The 24,404-nt window shown below is 40.9% G+C and overlaps 2 protein-coding genes across 6 annotated transcripts in view; both read right to left on the bottom strand.

Moving 5' to 3' along the window:
- adkb (adenosine kinase b) overlaps positions 1–11,963 on the bottom strand; it is a 130,900-nt gene extending 118,937 nt beyond the window's left edge. For 2 of the 4 annotated variants that reach the window (XR_014893632.1, XM_085284742.1), the window contains exons 1-3: positions 11,450–11,963; positions 7,816–7,890; positions 7,672–7,725 (exon numbers count right to left, since the gene is read on the bottom strand). Coding sequence is in view for 3 of the 4 variants with exons in the window: in XM_085284742.1 (XP_085140868.1) it covers positions 7,672–7,725; positions 7,816–7,890; positions 11,450–11,499 (179 nt within the window). In the remaining variant the exon portion in view is untranslated. Of the gene's footprint in view, positions 1–7,671; positions 7,726–7,815; positions 7,891–8,508; positions 8,661–11,449 lie in introns of those variants that run through there. The other 2 variants (XM_085284740.1, XM_085284741.1) reach the window with 2 other exon arrangements.
- A 1,603-nt stretch (positions 11,964–13,566) lies between these two features.
- The window catches only part of LOC146568607 (vinculin), a 28,054-nt gene continuing 17,216 nt past the window's right edge, over positions 13,567–24,404 (bottom strand). Inside the window, exons 5-21 of one of the 2 annotated variants that reach the window (XM_085284738.1) lie at positions 24,151–24,273; positions 23,881–24,041; positions 20,922–21,015; positions 20,634–20,781; positions 19,948–20,101; positions 19,678–19,853; positions 18,995–19,185; positions 17,952–18,151; positions 17,494–17,622; positions 17,205–17,354; positions 16,948–17,056; positions 16,553–16,855; positions 16,344–16,468; positions 16,043–16,228; positions 15,515–15,718; positions 15,302–15,406; positions 13,567–15,200 (exon numbers count right to left, since the gene is read on the bottom strand). In XM_085284738.1, coding sequence (XP_085140864.1) covers positions 15,054–15,200; positions 15,302–15,406; positions 15,515–15,718; positions 16,043–16,228; positions 16,344–16,468; positions 16,553–16,855; positions 16,948–17,056; positions 17,205–17,354; positions 17,494–17,622; positions 17,952–18,151; positions 18,995–19,185; positions 19,678–19,853; positions 19,948–20,101; positions 20,634–20,781; positions 20,922–21,015; positions 23,881–24,041; positions 24,151–24,273 — 2,705 coding nt within the window. In that variant the 3' untranslated portion in view covers positions 13,567–15,053. The remainder of the gene's footprint in view (positions 15,201–15,301; positions 15,407–15,514; positions 15,719–16,042; positions 16,229–16,343; positions 16,469–16,552; positions 16,856–16,947; positions 17,057–17,204; positions 17,355–17,493; positions 17,623–17,951; positions 18,152–18,994; positions 19,186–19,677; positions 19,854–19,947; positions 20,102–20,633; positions 20,782–20,921; positions 21,016–23,880; positions 24,042–24,150; positions 24,274–24,404) is intronic. The other variant, XM_085284739.1, reaches the window with a different exon arrangement.

Raw genomic sequence — 24,404 nt, 5'->3', positions numbered from 1 at the left:
CTGCACAATTACATGGTCATAATGGGTGAGTAATTGCATTAGAATGCAGAAACGACAACTGTGCGTCCCTTTAATAATGGGCCAATCCAGCTTCAGCAGCAGCAGCAGCCCATTTGTTGGCATTAGCTGAGGACTGCTGTTTGTACTTAATTAGGCTGCACTCAAGGATTAGGCGGTGGGGGCAAAATCTGGTCATGGAGTATGAGTTCATATTATTTCCTCTAAAATGTCACAGGTTTTTGGCTTCGCGCTGCAGAGGGTGGCGTTGTTTGTCACACTGTACTGCGTGGATGTGGGAAAGGGAGTGTGAGAGTGTGTGTGAGGAAATGAAAGGGAGAGAGAGAGAGAGAGGGACACACTGAGGGAGAGAGGAGTGGGAAGAGGGAGTGTGTAAGCAAGGATGGGGCTTCTGGTGCTCTCTTGAGGATTGAGATTTGAAGCCGGAGCACAAAGCCTTTGAGACATTCCCCTTATCTTGGAGGTTGATACCAGGATCTCAGTGATTCAGAGCGCTCCGTGTGAATAATTCCACCAACACCCCCTACTGCGGGGACCATATGGCCCAGTGTGAACTTTAAATACACGGGGAGTGCTGCTGCTGCTCACCAGTCAGGCCTCCCATCTCTACCCCCGCACAGGCTAGGTGTAGAGAAATGATAGTGCACTAACTAGCCTTCATGTTAAAAAAAAAAAAAAAAAAAAAAAAAAGGGCTGCTGCCATCAGTGGCTTTTTCCTGTGTGGCTGCTGGGGGATCAAAGATGACTAAAAATAGCCCTGAGCATGCTTTTCTGAACTGAACATGCTGTATGTACTGGCTGAGACGCCCACATTTTAATTATAAAACGCTCTTTAAAAGCGGGGAGTTGGAGGGAGACGAGGTGAGGAGGGGGTAGCAGCGCCCACATGCACAGAGATGTAGATTGTGTTTGTTACGCCCCCTTTGACTTGTGATGTTTCCTTCTGGCACCACCTGCTGGCAGTGGCCATCAACAAGCGAGAGAGAGAGTGGAAGAGAGGAATTCAAAGCTCCAACGAGGACAAGCCTTAATTGTGATTGCATCAGCCATCTCTCATAATGCAGCATGTATGCTTTTAAATGCAGAGAAATCAAGCGGCTGCACAGCACGCTGACAAATTTCATCACACAGAAAGCACCAACACGGGAACAAGGAGACCCTGCGCTGTTTTTTTCCCCCCTTTCTTTCCAGTATTTGAAAAGTTTTCCTCTTTTATAATTCACAAGGTCTACATTCGCATTTCTTACAGCTGAGTACGGCTCTGGCGAGCACGTCAGATTCACGCAAGCGTCCCAAATTGCCAGATTCACGGTTATCAATAAAACATCAAGAGCAGCGCGCCTGGTCGCTGAACGTGTTTCTGATGTCTCAATTACCGGTTGAGTGCCATTAATCTCTGCTCTCTCGCTTTGGCTCAGAGGTCGGCTGATGGATGCAGGCCCGTGACCTTTGTCCTCGGCAGCGGGGGGGAGCCGGACGTGCTGACCCGGTAGCTGCCAGCAGAGGTGAGTTTAAGTACTGTAGTACAGCACTCAGCGTTACCAGACAAGGGAGCTGGGAAATAAAAGGATTGGTGGGTGGGGGGTGTGTAATGTGTCTACACACTCAGTCAAGCATGAGTACATCCAGTGAAGTGGCACCATGGCAAGCACATGCAGCTCCTGCACACATGCATGTGAGCAGACACAAACACACAAACACACAACAAGCAGGAGTGTCTGTCCTTATGACACCACAAGGATAGCTCCACAGGGGAAGGGAGGGGGGGTTGTCTAGCACTCACGATTCACTTCATTATATATTAAAAACATAAAAAATAGAAAGAGAGGAGAAGAGTCAAGTGTGTTTACAGAGCAGAATCTATCACACACACGAACCCGGGAGCCGAAGTGTTTAGCATGTACTCAGCGAGAGAGGCCTTTGTTGTTTTTTCCCCCAGTAAGCAGATTGAGCTGCATGGCAGCAGCAGGGGTGTGTAAGATGTACACAGACAGCAGGGTGTGTTAGTGGAGAGGCACCTCCACTGATCTCCTGTGTCGTGTGATGATGTGTGTGTGATGTGTGTCTCAATCCAGCGCTGATCCCCCTGAGTCAGCCCTGTCAGTGATATGAGCCTCCCACCCTCCTCCTCCCCCCCACCCTCCCCTATCCTTTGCCATCCGGAATGCTAATAACAGCCAGCCACTAACACTGCATCCCTGAATTATTCATGCAGCAGAGGGTCACACGGCATAATGAGGAGTTTACTCTCATTCTGGATGCGATTGTGATGCTGCTAATCTGCATTTAGCACAGAGAAACAGAGAAAAGGAGGGAGACGGGGTAGGTGGTGGTGGGGGGGGGGGCTGGGGGAGAGGATAGGATGAGCACTGATGAACTTAATTGCTGTGAGCAAACAACTACTGAAAAGAGTCACGCCATCATCCAGAGATGAGAAAGTAAACAATTAATTATCATTGGACAGAGGGAGTCATAAAACAAATGTTTGAACAGCACTAATATTCAGGAGCCAGCTGATTCCCCCCACCGCCGCCGCCACCACCCCTCTGAGGTGACAATACTCTCACAGTAAAAAATGACACGCTCATTTGATACACTAATAATTATTAGCGCTAATATGATTCACTTAACACTCCCAAGAGGGTTTGGGTAGATATTATATTATGAAATGCTGCATGTCCCACATTATAATCTCCTGCAGAAAGAGGCGTGTTTTCATTATGTTGACATGTTGTTTCCTATGGAGACTTCTTTTTTAGGGGGGTAGAAACAGCAGGTTACTGTTGCCCCCTGCTGGTCATATAGGGTGCATGCCCCATATTCTGCAAAGTAATAACATATTAAAAAGAATTTTGCTGCCAAGAAATAAGTGACAAGGTTAAAATATAAATATTCGCCACGTGCTAATGAGACGAATACTGCAAATGATCAGAATCAAATATTTTAAAAAAGCAAACACTACAAAGAAAAATTAGACATGACCTAAGTAAAGAACACAACTTTATTTTGAATTTAGTAATCTTTGGGTTCATCTGGTCACAACACAAAGTCAAACGTACCCCAAATCTTGGCACATGACAAAGAGCCTTTAAAAATCCTGCAGGAATCAAACTCATATTTGAATCCACACGATGGCAGCAACAGCTGCAAAAAGTCAGAGGGAACTACAGTTACGACAGTTACCCACTGAAACTCTGAATTTAACATGTCTAAGCAGGCAGAGAGGAAGTCTCACGCAGCTCTTTGGTTAGTTGGTTTCCTCTCATACCTCGATTTCAAAACAACCAGAGGCTTCGCCTGAAAAACCAGCGTCTGCAGACCCTCTCAACTGCAGCTCACTAACCACAAAAAAAATATAAAAATATATATTTTATATTTATAATATATAAGAAAATATAATGTGAACAAACAGTACAGTATTTTGCATTTACTCCAGCCTGACAGACTAACCACCACACTGTGAAACCAGGAATAATATACAGGTACCGGCAGAACTCGCAGCTGCTTTTTGAGGAGGAGAGACTGATGCTGTCACTCATACAAGATAATAGCACTGCTTAAGATTGCATCATGTAAAAATTAACTACAGGTATATTATAGTTTGGGGGCTTTGATGCATTACAAAGGAGAAAGAAAGGATGCAGCAGTTGGCAAAGGTGAAAAGAAAAGAAGCATTATGAAACAACAGAAAGGTCACGCCCAGCAGTGAACTGGGGCTTGTGGTTAAATGGAATGTAGCAGGAAGTTTGGGTTGTTTTTCAGTATGGCAGATTTCCCCGCCACCCCCCACCCAAATCAGAGCAGCAAATAATGATTGTTTTCATTCAAATTCCTGCATCTCTCGATTATTTTTTCAGTTAAGTTGATCAAAATTTTGTTGCAAAAAACATTAAATATCTTAAAATGTCAGAAGGTTAAGTGCTAGATGGAGTTGAGGTCTTGCAATTTTCAAAATAACAGTCTAAGAACAAAAACGTGTTTAATTTACTGCGACAGAAAACAAAAGAAAACAGCAAAAGTCAGTGAATTTTGGTGCCTAATCCATTACTGAATCACTAAGAATACGCGGCTGAATCTTGTTACACCAAAAATAAGTCCCCAGCCAGTACTAACATGGATGTAGATAGTTTCTGCTGTCCAGCAGGCAATTTCTCAGCAACAACAGGATTATATGGGCTCTGCTGTGACTAGATAATTGAATTCAGGCATGGCCACAGCGCACTGCATCCAATGATCTCTCTCCCACCAGGGTGATGGGAGGAAAAAATGAATCGTGTTACACTCTGTAGATTCGGTAGCGCAACAATGGTGTTAGTTGACTGGACTTGTAAGTCCTTTTTAGTAATGAAGTTATTTGTCACAACACTTCAGCGGACTTCTTCTTCTTCTTCTTCCGTAAGCCAATGACTTTGCACGTGACTTCTTAGCAACCAAACCAAACCTCAAGCAAAGCAGCATTAATAGGTACACTGTGGCACATGCTGCAGCGTCGAAAGTTAACGTTCAGAATGATAAAAATACTGCATGCTTACTCAGATATGCATTGACTGACATGATGACAGGCACGCTGGTGTCTATAGCATTGAGGGGACGTGCATTGAAATGCATTGTGCTGGGAATTAACCAGCAAAGCTGCATGTTAATCCTGCCCTGACCTTGTGCAGAATGTGTAGAGAACAGTGTCTGTGGGGCTAAAGATAACACCGCTGCCTTTGTGCTGAAGGAGAACAACACTGCTGATGATGCTGCTTTGTGCCGCTGCTCCTGCCCAAGGTCACATGTGTCCTTTTGTCAAGTAACAAGACCCGACAAGGTAGTCCATTGTAAAGTACAGATGATCAGATGTACTGATCTGTCTTTAAACTCTAACTGCATCGTTATGGTGCTTCATAGTTTTATAATGCCTTCACAGATTTACTACAGCATGTAACAGCTACACAGTAGGTGGTTTGCAGTAGTGTAGTAAAGTTTATGGACTAATGCAGCCTGGTACGGATAGGCTATGTATCCATTTGCATTATTATTCTACAGTACTGTACAAAAAGTCTCGGGCCACCCTACAATTCAAACGTGCTTCAAACTTGATATTTAAGGCTTTACTGTCATTTCTTTAAGTAATCTTCAGGAATATTTCTCCAGACATTTCGTTGGATACTTGCTGTTTTTCTCTGTCAAGATGATCCCACGCTGCTTCATTAATGTTGAGGTCCAGGTCTGGGGAGGCCAATCCACGACTGATAGTGTTCCACTTTATGTTTTTTCTATCCACATATGCTTTTACTACACTTGCAGTGTGGTTGGAAAGATTTTCAGTCCAGTTCATCAGTCATTTAACCTTCAAGACCATCGCTGTTCTTCAGCTACCAGTTGATGGATCAACTGAAGAGCCAAATGCAACTCTCAAGTTCTGTGTCAGCTCTTTCCTGGATGTTTCCTATTTTCTAAGGACTTTCAGATACTGATCACCTGTTGTGGAAAGTTTTGTAGGTCTGCAACTTCTTTTGTCCTCCACTTGTCCAGTTTCCTCACCATATGCCAAATTTTCTTTGGGAATCAACTTGCTGTTCCAAAAATAAAATTTTATGCCTGTGAATGTGTGTTATTCAACTAAAAAAAATGGGAACAAATTATGTTTTTTTTTTATGACTGGTTGCAGTAACAAAGTGGCTAAAGATACTAAATTTAAAATTGGTTCGTTGCCAAGTTGTCTGTTATGTGCAGACTCTACAGTGGTTCAGCCCTTGAGTTAGATGCCTTTTATATATATACTTGATTGAGTTGTATGTCAGTGTTAAATGGCTGAACAAACAACAAGAAAGGGTACAAAAACTGAACTGAATTGGACTCATTGGAAACAGCAGCTTATAGTCACTTATCCTAGAAACATTACAAGAAAGTCTGGCTCCTTGGAAGCAAAATATAAAGAAATGAGGGGTGGCTCAGTAGTTCTGCACAGTCAACGGTAGCAGTCACCAATTTTTGGTTTAAGCTGGTCTTTTGAAAATTTAAACATTATGGTTTTAAACTGGCTAAATGTCTATGGATAGGGTTTGGGAAGCACAATCACAGCATCACAGTATGTTAGCCGATGTAACATCTGCAGTGCAGAAACCCCAAAGCCAGGACCACTGCTCCACTGGAGCTCCCAATACAAATAAATATGGGGGTTATTTTGACATGAGTCAAATTTTCCACTGCTCCGTCACACTGAATCCAATACAAAGTTTACTCAAGACATTAAAACGTCTTAATGGACAACAAAATCATTTTTCTTTGTCTTTGCAAAAGTGCCAACTGTTCAGAATTTGACATCTTTAAGCCATTTTATTGTCAAATTGTTAAAGTAATGCTAGTAACAATTAACTGTACATGTCCAAGGATTCCCACTGGCCTCTCCTCATTTGTTAGTGCCACTATCTGGCTTATCGTACTTAAAACAGACCGTTTTACACAATGAAAATGCCGATTCTGTTTTCATAAAGACTTTTTTTAAAAACTCAACAGGGCACCGTAAACACTGAAGTGCTCCAGTAGTAATGGCCAGCAGATAACTGTTGACTGAGCAGGTTTAAGGTGTGAACGTTGACCAGTGTGATGTAATAAAATTGTCTAAAGGAGCACTTCAGCTCAGGTGACCTGCTACTGGTTAAACGAAAGGCCTTAAAAAGTCATCTGTTGCACTTTTATTGCTAGAGCGAACTGAAAGGCAGCGGGCATTGGGTTACATTTGGTTGCAGAGACACAAATTGCCAATTTAGGACAAAATGAAATGTTGCCGTCAGAAAATATCCATCATGCTTTAAAAATAAAAGAGAGCTGGATTCACAGAAGAGGTTATTCTGTCCCAGTGAATGGCTTTTTTGATTACATTTCAGACTTGGCAGGCAAAGTAAAGTCATAAAAACTCAGAAAACCTGTGATTTTTTTCTATTGCTGCTTGGGTAATTATTAAACATCTCAGTTCACTCACACACTAATAGGCAAACCCATAACAAATGTTTACATATGCTAAATGTGGAACATGTGATTTACCTCTCAGTGTGAAAACTGTTTAATCCTTCAAACTTCAAAGGGAACCCCAACACCTCCCTCTCTCACACCATGTTCTTATTTACAGATGGTGCACATATTTAACATCTTCAAAAAAAAATTCACACAACAAATTCCCTGCAAAGGAACCATCTGTACCTTATCAAACAGAAGGAAAAGGGTGGTGTAAGGTCAGTCAGTGATTAAAGCCTAGTTCTTTGTTTCTACAGAGTGACGGGCTGCAAGCGGGGGCATGCCACAGTGTCTTTGAGGAAGGATATAGTGTTACTGCTTGCAATGTGACGGAGGCGTGTTTACAAGAAACTCACAACTCAGAAAAACCCTTACTAACTTACATTTGCCACAAGGCAATTGTAAATTTAGAGGTTATTTATAGCCTGGCATGGGTTCAGAGCTGGAAAAATGTGGGCGTGTAAAGTTCTGAGGCTGCCAGCTACCCGGGGCCAATGTATGAGTTAGCTATTTTGAGCACAGCTTACAGTGTCAAGATGGTAGTAGTGTGTATGAATGGCTAGTGTATCCCTTATTTGGTTTCACATGTTTTTAACTGTTTGCATTACACAAGCGACTGTAGCGTGGGTTACGAGCGAAGTTTTAACTCACAAGGCTTTGTGTCTGTCTTCTGCGAGGATCTGGTCATTCGGCTTCAGTCCAAACCTTTCAGGAAAGGGCAAGCAAACAAACATTAAGTGTGTTCTGAGCATGCAGGATGATTTAAGGGGAAACAGATGAAGCATTTAGACTTACTTGTCAAGGAAATCTTTGTCCACAACAGCTGAAATGTCGAGCAAGGGATTTCCCATCCCAAAGAGCATGTTTTCACTGTGGGGGAGACAAAAGCATATTGTGTTATGGAGACTCCCACTAACAGGCTCTGCATGAACAGGGGGAACAAACAGTCTGTTGTGATACAGAAAATCATCTGTTTGTGATTTGGTCAATTACACTGGAAGGACCCATAAAGAGCATCTCTTTATGGGAAAATTCAAGCTACAGAAACATAAGCGACTGAAAACTTTTAAGCTTATAGCAGAGTAATTAATGAATGAACTGTTTATGACTCCTGCAGATGATTATTATGCCTTTGATACCTATGTGTCATGCAAACGCTTTAAAATAAGGTTTTCTTAGACTACAGCTACAGATTACCCATTTACCTAAAAGTATGAGGTAATAAGATATCATAGCGGTCAAAGTATACTCCCGAGGACAGAGTATGCTTTCTGAAAGTTGGGTAACAGCTCAGAGCACAGGGAGAAATACTTGGCCTTTCAAGCTCAACATGCCTTTATCCATCTCAACAATAGGTGAGCTCAATGCTTTCAATCAACCCACTGAAAGTCTGGCAGTGATGTTAGCTCATGCTTTAAACAATAAAGTCATAAGAGCAGAAATGCTTACGGTGTAAACAGAGGAGGATAATAATCATGCGGCTCTCACCTTGGAGTTGGCATGTCAGAAACCCCTGCAGCCTAAACTGATTATTACTGAAAGGTCAACAGCTTCCTTCTTTGGTTCAAAGCAGCGTGTTCTTTGACTACAGGAACTGGAGCTGCACTTTGGCCAACCCTGACTGTTGGTGAAAGAAATAGGCGGGCCTTAGCGTCTTTTAGCCATATGATTGGCTGCTGACTCTCCAATGTTGAAAGGCCTTGGATGATGCATTCACAGGCAATGGGAACTCAGCAAAAACGGTGGACCTCTATTACAAACAGAGCACGGCCACATGCATTGTATATAAATATGTATAAATTTCAGTTATGTTTTAATGATTATAATTTTTTTTAAAAATGAACACTCGTTTTTCTAAAAATCTGAAATATTAAAGAATAGTTAGCGAAGGAAACTCTTTACTTTTTCACTTGTAACCTGTCCACAAATGGAATAAAATAAGAATAAATTAATTATTTTCCATCACACATATATCACAGGTATATTGATCCTTTAGATTCAACAATGCTTATAATTTTAGTTCCAAATAGTCTATCCTTGTGCAGAATTCTACTTAAGCCTTTGTCTCAGGAAGTCGAGTAGGTTGTCTAACTATCAGAAGGTTTGTGGATCAATTCTACAGCTACACCATAAATGTATATATTAAGACCCCGGGTTGCTCCTGATATATCTCTGTGAGTGTGTCCACAACTGTTAGATAAGCTATTAATAGGTATAGAAAAATAAATAAAATAAAATAATTAAAATAATAAAATAGCCTGTGTATGTCTTGCATACTGCCTGTTTTTAAGCACAGGATGAAAATAGGCACCTTACTGAAGATAATTTGTGTAGGAACACACCTCATACACTTCCCTTCTGGTTGTATGACTGTACTTCCTGCACTATAAGCTGTTTGTTCTAATTTTTTCAAATTTTTTCAGTGTTGAATATTTAAAGAAAAAACAAAAAAAAATCGAAATGAGGATGTTGTCCCCGATTAATATTACTGTGGTTAGGTCCTAAACCGTTGCACCATTTCATTCACATTCCAGTTTCCTTCCAAAGAGCTGAATGATGACTTTTTTTTCTGTCATTTGCCAAATACCTGCAAACTTTTTGGCATCAACTATGCAACAGTTTGTTTTTTCGGTGAGTGTCTTATAGAGTAGTCAGACAGCGTTAACTGCTAAGATTCAGGGTCTGAGCAGTGTTATCTATGGATTTGCTGAGCGCACGGCCTGAAAGATGAAGTTCTGATGGATGAGTAGTTTGTGGTTTTGTAAACAACTGAATCCTTGTTACCATTTCTATGTTAAAAATATGACTCATGTGTGAGATGTATGTAGAAGCAGTGAAATAACTGTTGAATGAGGAATTCTATAAATGACCCATCCAGTGAGTCTGTGAGGACTTGTGGTTAATGGGCTTCTCTCTTCTTGGTCCAAGTTAATCAAAGTTAAATATGTTTGGGCTTGTGGTTATGGTTGCACTGAGAGGTCAAATGCACTGCAAACTAAGAAAACATCAGCAAATTAAAAAAGGCTCACAAAACACAATGCATGTAATTTAGGGGAGACGATAACTTGAAGGAAACATGCATCTTCAGCACTTTATGAATCGTGTGATTAGAACACACATTATTCTTTTTCCTCTGTGCTGTTTTTCCCAATTTATTGTGCTTTGTGTGCTTTGTTTTGTTTTTTTCTGCACCTATTCTGTTTTATTCTACTTCGGTTGTATTTTATTCTATTTCTGTGGTGTTTTATTTTACGTCCGTGATGGTTTATTCTACTTCCGTTGTGTTTCAATCTACTTCCATTGTGTTTTACCTTACTTTCCTTGTATTTTATTCCTCTTGTATTGTTTTTTTAATTCTACTTTTGCTGTGTTTTTGCTGCATTCTTCTGTTTGCTCGTATTTTCTTTGTTTGCAGTGCTTTTGAGCCCTCGGGTCTACCACATCCGGTAGTCCCGCTTAAAAAAGATGGTGTGAGTTCACAGCACAAACACAACCTCTGACACAACCGCTAGAATGATGTTATTGTTAATATTGATTATTGCTCTGTGCGTGAATGACAGAGATAATATGTGAGAAAATATGGGCCGAGAAAAAGATATTTGCCCCTGGGCCAATCATAGAGATGATGCATCCTTCAGTGTGACCATTTAAAGGCATGTAACAACCTCTGCATGCCTGTGTGTTTAAATGGGTGTAAAAGCACTGGCTCGGCCCACGTGCCTCAGATATTTATGCTGACATTTAAGTTTTCCTACGTTTCCATGAACGTAGCACGCTTCACTTCACACCGGGTTCTTTTAATGTCAACAAAACAGATCAGCTGTGTGCGCTGCAATATGTTGAGCCTATACTGATATAAAAAATATAAACAAGAAAATGATAAAAAACATACAAACGTATCCGTTCCCTTTACATGTTTCATATTACTCAATGAAAGTTGCATTTAAAAAGCTTTTGCATTTGTAGCTCCTGCCATTTTTTTTGTGTGAAAATACAGCATTAAATAGCGTCCTCTCAACTTCTTGGCTAACGTTAAAGTTTGTCCCCAGTACCTTTCATTTAAAAACACGATACTCTGCAGATTGCCCACACACGACATTTTTTATGCATGTGTGTGCTTTATTTTTTAAAGGGGCACTTCCAAGCTGGGTAAATGTAGCGGAAATTCTTGTTTTCCAGTCATGTGATGACGAACCCAGCCTTTTCCCGTTAGCTGTGCTCCGTGCTGTTTTAACCGAGCATAAACGCTAACTACAGCGTACACATCCAGCTGATGTAACGTTCAAAGGTTAAGCCGCCCCAGTGCCATCACTGTGCACCTCCCGCTCTCAGTTCACCACGGCAACAGAGACATTAGCATCGATTAACAGCTAGCTGCTAGCTACACCGTACGTCGCATATGTTAACACAAATACTTTCGGGTTGTTACCTTAACGCCGTCTTCCTCCCTGTCAACATGTTCGGTCCTTCCTCGGACATTTTTTAAATCTGCTGCCGGTTGTGCCGTCGCCGTGGAGCCAGGGAAGCTGCTGCTAACTGCTGGAGACGGGATTCGGCTTCCTGCCCCTTCAGATGATGATGATGATGAAGAAATTAGTCGACAGCATGCAACGACAGAGAAAGAAAAGTAGCAAAAATAAACATAAAAATGAGGGGAGCTAGTTACGGCCCGATCGAGCAGCCACTGTGCATTTGGACAGACATGTGGAAAAAAATTGCTACCTCTCGTTATCGCTTTCCCCCCTTCCTCTGCTCCAACTACTTAACTTCAGCGTCACCGTCATTTTTGGATAGGAGACATAGCATGGATCAAAGTTAACATGCAGACAGCCACAGTAGTATATTAGCTTTGTATTGGAAATCAAAAGTGTCCAACATGGGGCCCTCGGGCCACAAGCTGGCCACCAGAGGATCCCATCCCACACAGGGTTGCTTTGCAAAATGTGGGGTAGTAGTGAAGTCATAAAATCCTCAGTGGTTTCAAATTAAAACACAATTGACAGTTATGTATGTAAATGTAAAATTTCTTTTTGAGGTAGACAAATCGAGTCACAAGAACAAGAATATTGTTTACTTACTTACAAAGCATACATCTGAATGTGTTTCTCTGTTACAAAGTATGAATGTGATTTTATTTTTATTTTATTTTTTTTTAACAAATTGTATGAATCAGTGTAACTTAGTTGAGGTGTATAGAATTCAAAGCTTGCCACTTTACTGGGCAAGCTTTGACCTAAAAGGTCTATCCATAACTTATCTCAGGCTCAGATCTTTTTGCAAATGTCAAAGTGTGAGAACGTTGCTGGTGGTATTTTTTTTTTTTTTAAAGAGGTGGCTGTGGTTAAGGGGGTAGAGCAGGTCATCTTAAACCACAAGGTTCCTGAGTTTGCGCCTAAGTGTGAATGCTATGTTAAAAGTGCTCACACATAGAAAACAAACAGGGTATGTTGGTTTGGTTTCGTTAGCTCGGCTTGGATTTGCAGATAGATTTGTTTATTTGTTGGTGTGGCCTTACATCAAGTTGTTCTTAGGTTTTTGTGTGACTTGGGGAAGATGGATGGCTTTGGTGTTTTGTTTTGTCCCCCTTAGACAGGGCATAACAAATGCCTGTGCTATAAAGGAATTATTGTGGAGTGAAAACACAGCTCAATCACACACCAAAAAGATTCTGGATTGCCACACATGACCTCTATGTTTGTTTAATTCAATAGAGTTCCATTCAGTTCAATAGATAGTAGTTTAGTAGAAAACGGATATAGTTTCCAAAAGAAAATATAAGCCATTTACAGAACAAGCTAGCTGTATATGAAGTTGTGTCATCTGTGTAAAAATGCACATCAAAGATATGGTTGGCAGAAATAGTGTTTTTTGTGTATTTGTTAAATAAAAAAAATTCAATGAAGCCTTTGTAAACTGCTGACAACCGGAAAGATAAGTACTACTAACAACCGGGATAGACTTCAGGCCCTGAAATGGTTAAGTTACACGTAAAATGAAATTATCTGCCAGTCAGTCCTTTGTGGGTTTTGCATGTTGTCCCTGTGCCTGTGTAGGGTCTTTCTGGCTTTAATCGCACAGTCCAAAGACATAGATGTTGGGTTAATTGTGGATTCTAAATTGGTCAAATGCATGAGTGTGAATAATCGTCTGTTTGTATTAGCTCTGCACTGGACTCGCAGCCTGCCTCTCACTCCATCAAAGCTGGGATAGGTTCCAGCCTATGTTATTGTGTTAACTGGGTACATGTTGGCTGTTATGTCACCCTAAAGCACAACACCTCAAAGTATCCAGCATTGTCTGAACGTTGATAAGTTTTTTAGTGTTTAGATTATGGTCATTTTGTGTTGTGGAGATTCAAAAATGCCTTTGTGAGTTAATAAAATACAAAATGATTGATATAAAATACTTTGGTTGGTAACACATTCCTTATAAAGGAAAGATAAATAATTCTAGAAGAATGAATGAAATTCAGAAAATAAATCTAACTATTGTACAGTACTTGTGTGTGTGTGTCAGAACAACAGAAAATACAGATCAAAACACCTCCAAGTGCTATAAAATGCTTTATTACAAAATTGTGAACGATGCCTAAGCAAATCCACATTCAGGCCCATTTAACCCCAGCTACATTGCATAATTTGAAGATCTGCTAAGTTTTGCATAGAGCATAACGTGACTAAAAGTAAGTCATAAACCGGGAACATTTTAAAGAAGAATCATGTACAGCAAGTGTTTCAAGGAAATCAACACAATGACACCTGGTACAAAATGATACAAAACATCTTAAAATGAAAATTGTATCAATTGCAAATAAAGTTTATTTCCCAAGGCACATCAGTTGGCATTAGGTACTTAAAATGAGACATTCACACCAATAGTCTTCAAATATTTTAAAGTTTCAACTACTGTAGCCCCAAGAAGTGGCCATTTAATTTTAGTGTATCAGGACATCTTTAGACAGACGTGAGAATATAAAAAGAAGATTTCACCAGCTGCAGACACTGTGCTTGTATGACTTTCCCTTGGCTACCTAAGAAGTGTGCTATTCATATATTACAAAAATGATTGTGCACAACAAAGATATGAGACGTACAATAATGTTGAGTGAAAAACAACAAAGAAAACAACAGGCTGGATGACTTTCTCTAAAGAAGGCAAAGCTTTGCTGGGAAGATTAGAGTAATAACTTTTTGGCTATTAAGCCGCATAGTGTAGCATAAGCCTGTTTATTGCATGTAATCTCAACGCACCGTGTTAAACAAAAAGAGTTGAATGAGTCAATGCAGGCCTAAAAGCTCTGCCGGCTCTTAAAATTAGTTTTTTTCCTTTCAGTCAGGTACATCTTAAAACTATCCCTTAAAGTCAAATAAGTATTGCTGACCAAAGAAAGACTTGAAATCGTTGCAGGATGTCTTTGGCAAAAGCAAATACAGACTGCTACAACGGCATAAGCAAAACAGTGTTTCTCTTTCAGTTGTCATAATACAGAATAGTGTAAACAGACAAAATACTGCTGAATAGATGCATGCACTCAGCGCAGGTGTATAATGTGTATAATGTACTTGTAACAACTCCCCAGGTTCATGTGCTTATTCTAGAAAGAACGAATGGATGATAACGACAATAAAATTATCAGTACAAAGATAGAAAAATGTCTAGAGATAATGTTAGATTTCAATTTAATTTACTGTGGTTTGCTAGAAGAGGCCAGAAACAATTAACCTCACATTATAGGAAATTAACCTCTGATCAAAATATATATATTCCTGGGATTTCTCAAAATAAAAACACATTTTTACACACTTTAGAAAAAAAAAAGCTGTTCCCAGTAAGATTATAAGCCATAACTCACATTGAAAAGTCCCACCGTTTACATTATATCAGAACAGCAACTGTTACAGACAGGACGTGGGACCAAGAGAAACTCTTCCAATATTAGGATGTGGGGCACTGATATCATAACTCTGGTAAAGTATGTATCTGTCCATTCAAAGTCCTCCTGGACCGGCATGAACAATGGCCCTTCTCTTCTCTTACTGGTACCAGGGGGTCTTTCTGACCCAGTGGAGGGTGAAACCTGCATCTGTCCGGATCTTGATGGAAGCTGCCTCAGCCTCTCTGACAGTCTCCTTCACAGACTGCATCAGGTTCTGAGCATTGTGGACCAACATCTCAGTAGCCTGAAAGGAGAAATGAAAATGGACACAAATGGAGATTCGAATGATACTTTTCTCAGAGGTTAATTCAGTGAAATGGCACCCTGATGTCAAACTCTGCTCACCTGCTCTGACTCCTCTTCGCTGATGTTGGTACGACCCAACATGGTGGCCTTGACTGTCGACAGGATTTTGAGCTGAGTGCTGATAGTGGGAATGCGCTCGCACACCTTAAAGGAGATTAGAAACATTACTTATAAAAATACGTCAAACTGTCTGTGCAAACTGGGAAAAAGAGGTAATGGTTGAACCACATGATGAAGACAACTTAAACTGACCTGCAGCAGGTTGGTCCGGATACGTTTGTCAGTGCACTGCTTGGCCACCTCCTTAGCCAGCCGTGTGACCTCATCAGAAGCCTTAGCGATGTCTTTGGCGCACTGGATGAGTGCACGCTTGTTTCCGCTGCCTCCACGCACCAGACGTGACATCTCCGCCATGAGAAGGGCCATTCGTTTGGCAGCGCCAATGATATCATTTCCCTACAAGGCACAGAAAGAACATAATCAAAGTTTAAAAAAAACAAACATCTCTGCAATGCATCTTATCACTTCCTCTTGTGGTAAATTGTTGATAAGCTGGTATGTCGAACTGGCAGGGAAACCTGCTTTTAGTGTTTCAAAGAAAGATCTTTAGAACGCTCATAACAAACGAATGAAATTAGAGTCATTAGAACTCCTTAGAAATTATTTTCACAACACCAGAATGTGCTTGGGCTCAGGTTAGGCTCTTATTGACCTAAATGTAAAAGGAATCAGCAAACCTCTGGTATCGTCACATCTGCTGGGTTTATAGTGTTGACCTACTTTGCTGGACCATTTGCGGGCTTCATCGTGAAGCTGCCTCGCAGCCACCATCATGGGCTCATTAACCATGTCACCAGCCTTCTGCTCAGGGAACTCCTCATCTTTCTCCTCTGGGGGAGGAGGCCTTGGGGGAGGAACCTCACCCTCTGGGAGAGGAGGTTTGGGAGGTGCTGCCTCATCGTTAAGCTAGAAGGAAACAGTAAAACAATCGTGGTTAGGCGGTTATACAAATCATTGTGAACAATCAGAGGAGCTTTAATTTATTTTCCAAATCTAAAGTTGTACTTATATGAAAACTTACATTAAGCTGATCCAGTTCAGGAGGAGGTGGAGGGAAGTCTGGTTCTTGAGGTTGGAAGGCCTCCCTGACTTTTGCCACAGCACCAAGAATCTTATAACCAGAGTCCAAAAAGCCCTTCTGAAGACCTGGCAATTAAAACAAACACATGACCATTAATCAAAATGTGCCATATGAACATAAGACAAAACCTGTGAGAAACATAAACCTACTTGGATCCTGGATATTTCCAGCCACAGCCTTAGCATTCATCACCATAGGAGAGATAGTCTGGCTCAGTTCATCAGATGCAGCCTTCACCACCTCCCTGAATTTAGGATCCTCAGAATTTTCTACCTCTCGTTTAGCTACCAGGAGGATGCGGTTAGCTCTGCGGGCGATACTGGTAGCACCTGCGACCAGCATCTGAGGCTGGTGATTGGTCATCGCCACACGGCACTTATCCAGGTCCTTCTTTATGGCGTCCTCTGAGGCATCGAGCAGAGATTTGGTGTCGATGGCCTCGTCCACCAAACCTAGACATCCACAGGGAACCACAGGGAGTTATACCAGGACCAGGATATGAAATGATGTTCCAGCCGTTTTCAGGGTCTTTACGGCACCTTACCTGTCATTTTTTCTACATTGTCAATCCACTGGTTCTTCATGGTTTCAAAATGTTCATATGCTGCTTGGTTGCCGGGGTTTCTCAGCAAAATGCGAGCAGCAGATACCACCTAATAGGAAGGGGAAAAAAAAACCATTAATTGGAAGTCTACTTACAACTGCTAAAAACTCATTTCAAGTGGTGAGAAACACTTAAGCTCTGTGGCTCACGGCGGAGTGGAGGGCAGACACAAACACAAACACTCAACCATAACATACTTGTGGTGTTAAGTCTCTTGTCGACTTTACGGCAGCCTGGATTCCCTCCACCGTGCTCTTGTTAGCAGTGCCAACAGCAGCAGCCTTCTCGGCTGTGGTGCCAAGCTTATTGGCGTGATTCTCAAAGTTGGCAGCTCTTTCGTCAAAGACCTACACATGATCAAATAAAAACAATTATCCAAAATGATTTCTGGAAGCAACAGAACACCCTGCCAATAAATATAATACAAATGAAAAAGAATCACTGCAGTGAGATCATAGTTAGTAGTAGAGTGACTGTGCCGCTGACCTCATCTCTGTTGGGGGCGTCGAGCGGGGCGGTAGCGGCCACTGCCAGTAACTTGATGGGGGTAGTTGTGTCACTGAAGATGTCAGACACCTCCTGAGTCATCGCCTCTTGCATCTTTCCTTTCAGATCCTGAGATGAGGTCAGACAAATGTTACAACCAGCCAGCACTCACACAGAGTTTTGCTGAGATTATAGATACACATCTGTTTTTATTTAGCTTCAGCAGCTGCATGAAGTGCATATTACAATATGATCATGGCTACAACACTACGTTACACTGTTTTTTATTCAAGTTTACATTTAAGTAAGCTTTAGGGAAATAAAAAGCTTTTAGGGCATTAGTTTCCTCCACCCCTGGTAACCAGCAGAGGGGGTTGTTTGCCTGCATTCCTGAGTGAATCCTGTCAGAGAAGCTACAGACCTGGGTGGGAATGACTGAAGAATGTGAGCCGTCTTACCTTCAGGGCTGCTTGGAGCTGTTGAGCCACAGCACGTGCTTGAGGGGAGTCCCCTTCACCGCGGGCAGCCAGGTCAGCGAGTTGGGCCATGAGCTGCTCTACCTGCTCACACTTGCCTAGCAGCTCCTGCCTGTATGGGCCCGGCAGGGCATTGGCCAGCCTGTGGCCCTCTGCAACTAGGCCACGTATGGCTGCCTGGCCTAAAAAAAATTTTTAAAAAAGTACAAATAACAACATATTTAATTTAGTTTGGCTTAGAAAAGTTATTTCTTTGTAAACCTTTGTTAACAATTCCTTTTTATAAATCCACAAGCTCTATGTTTAATTTAATAGTGCATCTACAGATAACAAAATGGCTATATAGATAAAAACATATCCCTGACATAGTTTATTAGATAATAAGATTCATTTTGGGTTAATTTTGGATGTTTTTTCCATTTTTCTTTTTCTAAAAATGCCCTGAAAATGTAAAAAAAAAAAAAAAGTCCATCCTAATACACAAAGAAATATGCTCCAGTAGATGGTTTGGTTTGGCAAAGAATTGGAAGATTCATTTTACAATGAAAGAAGAAAAGCAAGTCAGCACATCTGAGAAGCTGGAACAAATGTGCTTTTCACATTTTCTTTTGATGAATAACAAAAGTGGTAAACCAAATATTTCACTTCCAGTTTCAGCACTAGGTAAGTGGATGCTGCTCATCGCAGCATTGAACTTTGTCATCTCATGCAACTAGCTGCAAAACAGCCCAGCTGCTAAAAAAATCAGATCAGTGTCTCTTTCTATTTCTCGTTTGCTTTTTCTCGGGAAACTACTGTAGATATTTGTGGAACAGGCACACTCCAACTTTGTTCAAAACCACGTAAGTTGTCCAGGTTTAAGTGGAGATGGGCCAAAACCAGGGAATAAGACAACAATGGAATGTCGAGTATGTGTATAATTTGTATACTCTGTAATTAAGCCATGGGAGCAGTGGAGTGAATATAAAATGTGTGAGAGATAGACAGACATGAGGAAGTCTGGAGAGGATGCAAGCCAGACTCACCCACACCGCTGTCATCCACGGTGGGATTGTCAATCCAGCGCTGTGCCTGCTCGATTTTTCCTTCCAAGTGAACAGCTGCCTTTGCAGGCCTGCTGTTGGCCACAGCCTTGTTAGTTTTGGACTGCAGGTTTTGCAGAGCTGTTGCAATTTGTTTAGCCAAAGCTCTGGCTTCAGGCGTGTCACCTTTGCCCCTAGAAGGAATTAAAAACAGCAACCTAATTTATCACAAAGTTATGGCTGGAATGAGGTCTGTATCGCTATTAAATCTGGAGTTCACCTACAAATATGGTCAAATGAGAACTTTTTACTTAAAAAAAAAAATCGCAGGTGCAGCCCATCATCCATATGTACAATGCTGCATATGAACAGCTCCAAACTGTCAAATTATAGTATGAAATTGGTAGCTGACAACCGTGACTGTACACATTTCTCATTTTTGCCTGCATACATAAAAAGAAACACCAATACCGTTTCCTCGCAACGAAAAGTAAACAGCAGGGATTTGATGATGATGACAGTAGCAAATGATTTAAGGGGTGAAAAAAGCATCTGAACAACTGTAGTAAAGTGTGAACGCACACCAGTTGGATTAGGGAGACACAGAGCCATCAATCTCACGCTTCACGTGTGGAAAAACAAACCAGCATAAAGCTGTCCCATTTTTCAGCCGGTCTTTAACTTACTGTCTTCTGAGATCAGACAGCTTGGCAGTCATGGCAGCGATCTCTCCAACAGAGCGCATGATGTCATCTCTTTCTTTGGGGTCTTCGCACATGTCAGCAATCTTTCTGGCCTCCATGAGCACCGCCTTGACATTCTCCTCTCCCTCTGTTCCACTGTTAGGGTCTGCAAGCCAATTCTGCAACAAGACAAAACACATGCACACAAAATAATCAAAACCATCAAATTGCACTGAACTGTCTGAAGCCATGTTTTCTGAGCTAACGACTCACCTGCGCAGCATCGATCCTTTTGGCGATGGCCTGCTTGGAGTTGGTCATGGCCTCCAGTTTCCGTGCAGCATTTTCCACCTTGCCTGTGAGCACATCGAGACCTTGGGAAACCTGCTGTGCCTTTTGCATGGCAACCGGGGATGCTCCATGACCTCTGAGATGGACAAAGAAAACACCCAGATTCCATTAAGTGCACATTTGCACTTCTTTTGATCTACTTGTTTGTTTTTTACTGCAGAGCTTAATCCATATGGCCCATTTGGTTAAGTAAAACTTCCACACTTAATGTCGTAATGTCTGATTTATAGACTCATCTCTGTTTTCGTAGAGGTAACAGCACCAGAGGTTAAAAGTGGATTATGGATTAATACCAGACAGCTGCTTTTAATCTAGTGTGACTCAGGGTCTCTGGTGACAATAACATTTCTTATCAGGTCTTATCAGTCCCACTTCTGTACACTATAATCCCTTTAATATGCTTACTGCATTACAACCTTTATCCTTTGAGGACTGAAAATGAAACAACTGTATCAAAGGAGCACATTGCTAAAACACCAAATCAACACATGAAATGCACAATAGCAGAAATCAAGACTACTTGAAGAAAGGTGCACAAGAGGAGGACAATTATTTTGCAACAGCTGCAACACAAAAATGCAAAGCAGTGTTGTTAATGTGCACTTTACCTGGCTCTCATCTCAGACACCTGGTCTGTCATTTGACTCAGTGTCTTCGCTGTGCCAACTATATCTCTGCGCTCCTTCCCTGCACAAAGCTCACCAACTTTTCCGGCCTCATCAAGAATCTGCCGGATGGCCTGCTCACCTGCGTCTCCTAGAAAAAGGAAAAACACAAATAAATGAACTCAGAAATACCAAATACGTCTCTGAATTCACTTAGGCCACGCATAAGGATAAGGATGTGATTAGCTACAGAATGAAGGGATTAACGTTGAGGAAACTAAGGATTATTACCTGGTTGAGCATTTGGATCCCTCAGCCAGTTCTTAGCCTGAGCCATCTTTGAATCGATTAGCCCAAGAGCCCTCTTCATAGCCTCTGTGTCCTTTGAGTTTTGAAAGAAAGGAATATATCAATATGCTAAAAAGACTAAAATTACTGCCTCACTGTTATATGCTTGCAGCAACCAGTCAAGTTGGAGTTTACATCCATATCTGTGACATATCAACTGTTGAGAGTTTAAAAAAAAGATGCCGATTTTGTCAGAGCCATAAATATAGATGCTACAACAAAGAAACATCACATTTTGATGGATGAATGATACACACAAACACACATATATTCAAACCAGCAGCACAAATCATCATAGTTTCAAGGCATCTTCACTAGATCAGTGTCACCAAGTCACTAACCAACCAACTGTAAAACATGATGACAATCCTCCTTTAAGCTCCTGATTTATGGAGATGAATAACAATAAACAATTGTGCTGTTTTTGCAGAACAACATGCTTAATCTTTGCCCTTTATGATATGAAACAACATCATTTCATTTTATTCTACAGACATTTTGTGGACTTTTGTACTACTGGCGGTCTGACTAATTATGTGAAAGACATAATGTCAACATATGACATCCAGTGATGACCAAAACTTTATCAGATTCTCTTGAGTCTCCAGTTCTCAATGCCGTGCCAACATATCGAACAGACCGAACAGCTGGACAACCAGAGAACATAATTCATTTGGTCGTGGCTGTCTCAGGCATTACAATCTGCACGAGGAGTTCATGAATCATTTTACTCTTATTGCAGAATCTCCATATAAAACATTACTGTCTAGAGTCACTTTATTTTAACAGTTAATCTATTTTTCTATAAATACTAATGTTTATGTGAATCAAATTGAATTCAGTTTCTACAAAAGCAGCTATCTCAAGGCAACTAAATGCAACTTCAGTTTAAAAATCAAGTGATCTGGAAGCTCGGACTTCTCACTGAGTCAGTGACTTCAGGGAAAATTTCCAGGCCCTGTCACCGTCATGATCAACTGTTAGTTATTTGAGTTAAATAAACATTTGGCATAATCCACATGCAGCATCGTTAAAATGTGTCACGCTCAGCCACGTAAAAACATGCCGTTTCCATTATTCTTTCCCTTTGTCGACAAAGGGTGTGCGTTTTTATAAAGCCGAGAGATTTTCCATTGTATCTCCGTCCGAGTGGATGGAAATACAACAATCTATCCAACAGCAACTGACTCAACAATGAGCCTTCTCTTTGCAGAACTCTGCAAATCAAAGCAGAGTCCTGCAGGAGCTTGAGCCAAGCGTGAGACCAGATCAGATGAGTGTTTGAGTTAACTTGTTTTTCAGGGTAAAATATCCTGCTGTATGAAGACTGACTACAGAGTTCAGTAAAGAGTTTCAAAGCAAATCAAACCACATAGGCAGAACCAACCTCCATGATTAAAAAAATAAATAAAATAAAATGTAATGTATGTTTAAGCTAGTCAAAACCAACTAGATGAAAACCATGCATGTGATTCAATGTGACTAGAAATGGAAAGAGAAAAAACAGGTACAGTCTACACAAGCAAAAAGGTGTGAAGTGATGATACCGGAGATGTGTGGGTGTATTACTTTATTGTTCAAATATGCTCAGCATGCAGCTGCTTTGGCATTAACTGACTATGTGTGTGTCTGTGCATGTGTATGAGTACAAAAAGCCAGTGAAGTAAAGTGAAAGAGATATGCTTTGCAAACATGCATTCATTTAAGCTTATATTTAGAAATTAGATGGGGTATGATTAACGCCATTGATTATGTTGATGATGTTAAATGACAACGGATATTTAGTGTTCATGAAAATAAAAAAAACATTGAGAAAATGTGGTTATGCATGTTGGATTAAACAAACAATTAGCCATTCATAAAACAAAATCCATATCAGAGTTTCTATGTGCTCTCCTCCATCAGGAGAAACCTGATGTTCATGGCAAGAAGAGATGAACACTCAGAGTCCTCCCTAATGATGCCAAAATCAATACTGCATGAGTCAGGTCAATCAATAACCCAAGCAGCTGAAGACAAGGCTATAGTGAGGTTTAAAGGACAGAGGAGGGGGGACACACAGATGTTGATACAAAGTCTTACTGCAAGGCAAACAAAATCCCAAAAAAGGCAGACATTTCTGCACTTCAACCTGCTTTACTCTTCATCAACAAAACTCCAGTCTATAGTAGATAATAGTAATTGAATTTATTAATTAATAGTCAATTTAACCTCCTAACAGTCTCGCTACTGAAAAGCACACAAAGGCACTACAAAGCACAAAAAGCCCACTCATCTCTCATAAGCATGCTGCTGTACAACCAAAGGGCGACACAGGCAAGCCTTACCTTCTACAGGGGGTGAAGGGAGAAAGAAATGGTAAAAAGAAAGGAAGAGGGACATAAATTCAAATGTTCAGCTAGACATACTGACTGAGAACCACAACAGAAAATAGACAGAAGTGACACAGGAAGGAGATTTTAGAGAGACCCTGGGATAGGAAAGGAGCTGCACATGCAGAGCTGAAAAACATAAAAGAACCTAACACATTAACCGACTATACAAGAAAGAGAGAGAAGTTAAGGCATGTGTACTTTGTTTCTAATTGTAATGAAAAAATCTCATTCACACCTGTCAAAACTGATACAGTCTCATCGTGATGAAACAAAGCACTTGTTACTAAAAGGGGGGAAAAATACAGCTGAGAGTTACCATCACTTTATGAACTTTCCAGTTCATTGCTGATCTTCTATGAGTACATGGAAGCAATATGGGTGCTGTCTTTGTTTTCCCAAAGCACACAAAAAACCAGGTTTAAACACAGCAGCTCAAACAGCCACACAGACTGTAGCTACTCGTGTATATTTACTGTGTAAAAGCGACTCTGTGGAGTTTCATACTCATATAATTATACTGTACGAACCTTGTTTGCCCAAGCATCCTCGTCCCAGGAAGTCAGCTGCAGCACTCGGATGATCTCGTTTATCTCGGCACTCATCTTCTCAAAAGTGAAGTTACGATTCTTCAAGGCCTCCTCCACTCCGTGGCTTTCAGAGGTCTTGGTTGTCACATAAATTTTGATGCCTTAAATACAAAACGGAACTTGCGATAAGAAATCGGATAATCCAAATAAAAATGGCTTCCCTTTTAAAGAAACACTGACTTGTGTAACAGTTATAAAGAACAAGAGTACCTGAAATGAGGATGGGCAGCAGCTCTTTGACAGTGTTCATAGAGTTGACGAGCATCACGCGATGCTCCTGATGCGTGAGCTCCTGCTGCCGCTCATCTATCATCTTTGCCATCTTCGTCATACCTGGAAAAAGGCAACAAAACAGAGTTGGAAAAATAACTATTTTGCACTGGTATCACAACTGACACTTACACTAGAATGATTACACAGCAAAAACAACTTCTGAATCTGTCAACTAACACAGCAAAATGTTA

Source organism: Mchenga conophoros, linkage group LG8 (assembly GCF_057382185.1).
Source record: "Mchenga conophoros isolate Kocher_MC1m ecotype Shallow Benthic linkage group LG8, M_conophoros_male_GT1.1, whole genome shotgun sequence".
Taxonomy (NCBI): domain Eukaryota; kingdom Metazoa; phylum Chordata; class Actinopteri; order Cichliformes; family Cichlidae; genus Mchenga; species Mchenga conophoros.
This window is presented reverse-complemented; position numbering and strand designations above follow the sequence as displayed.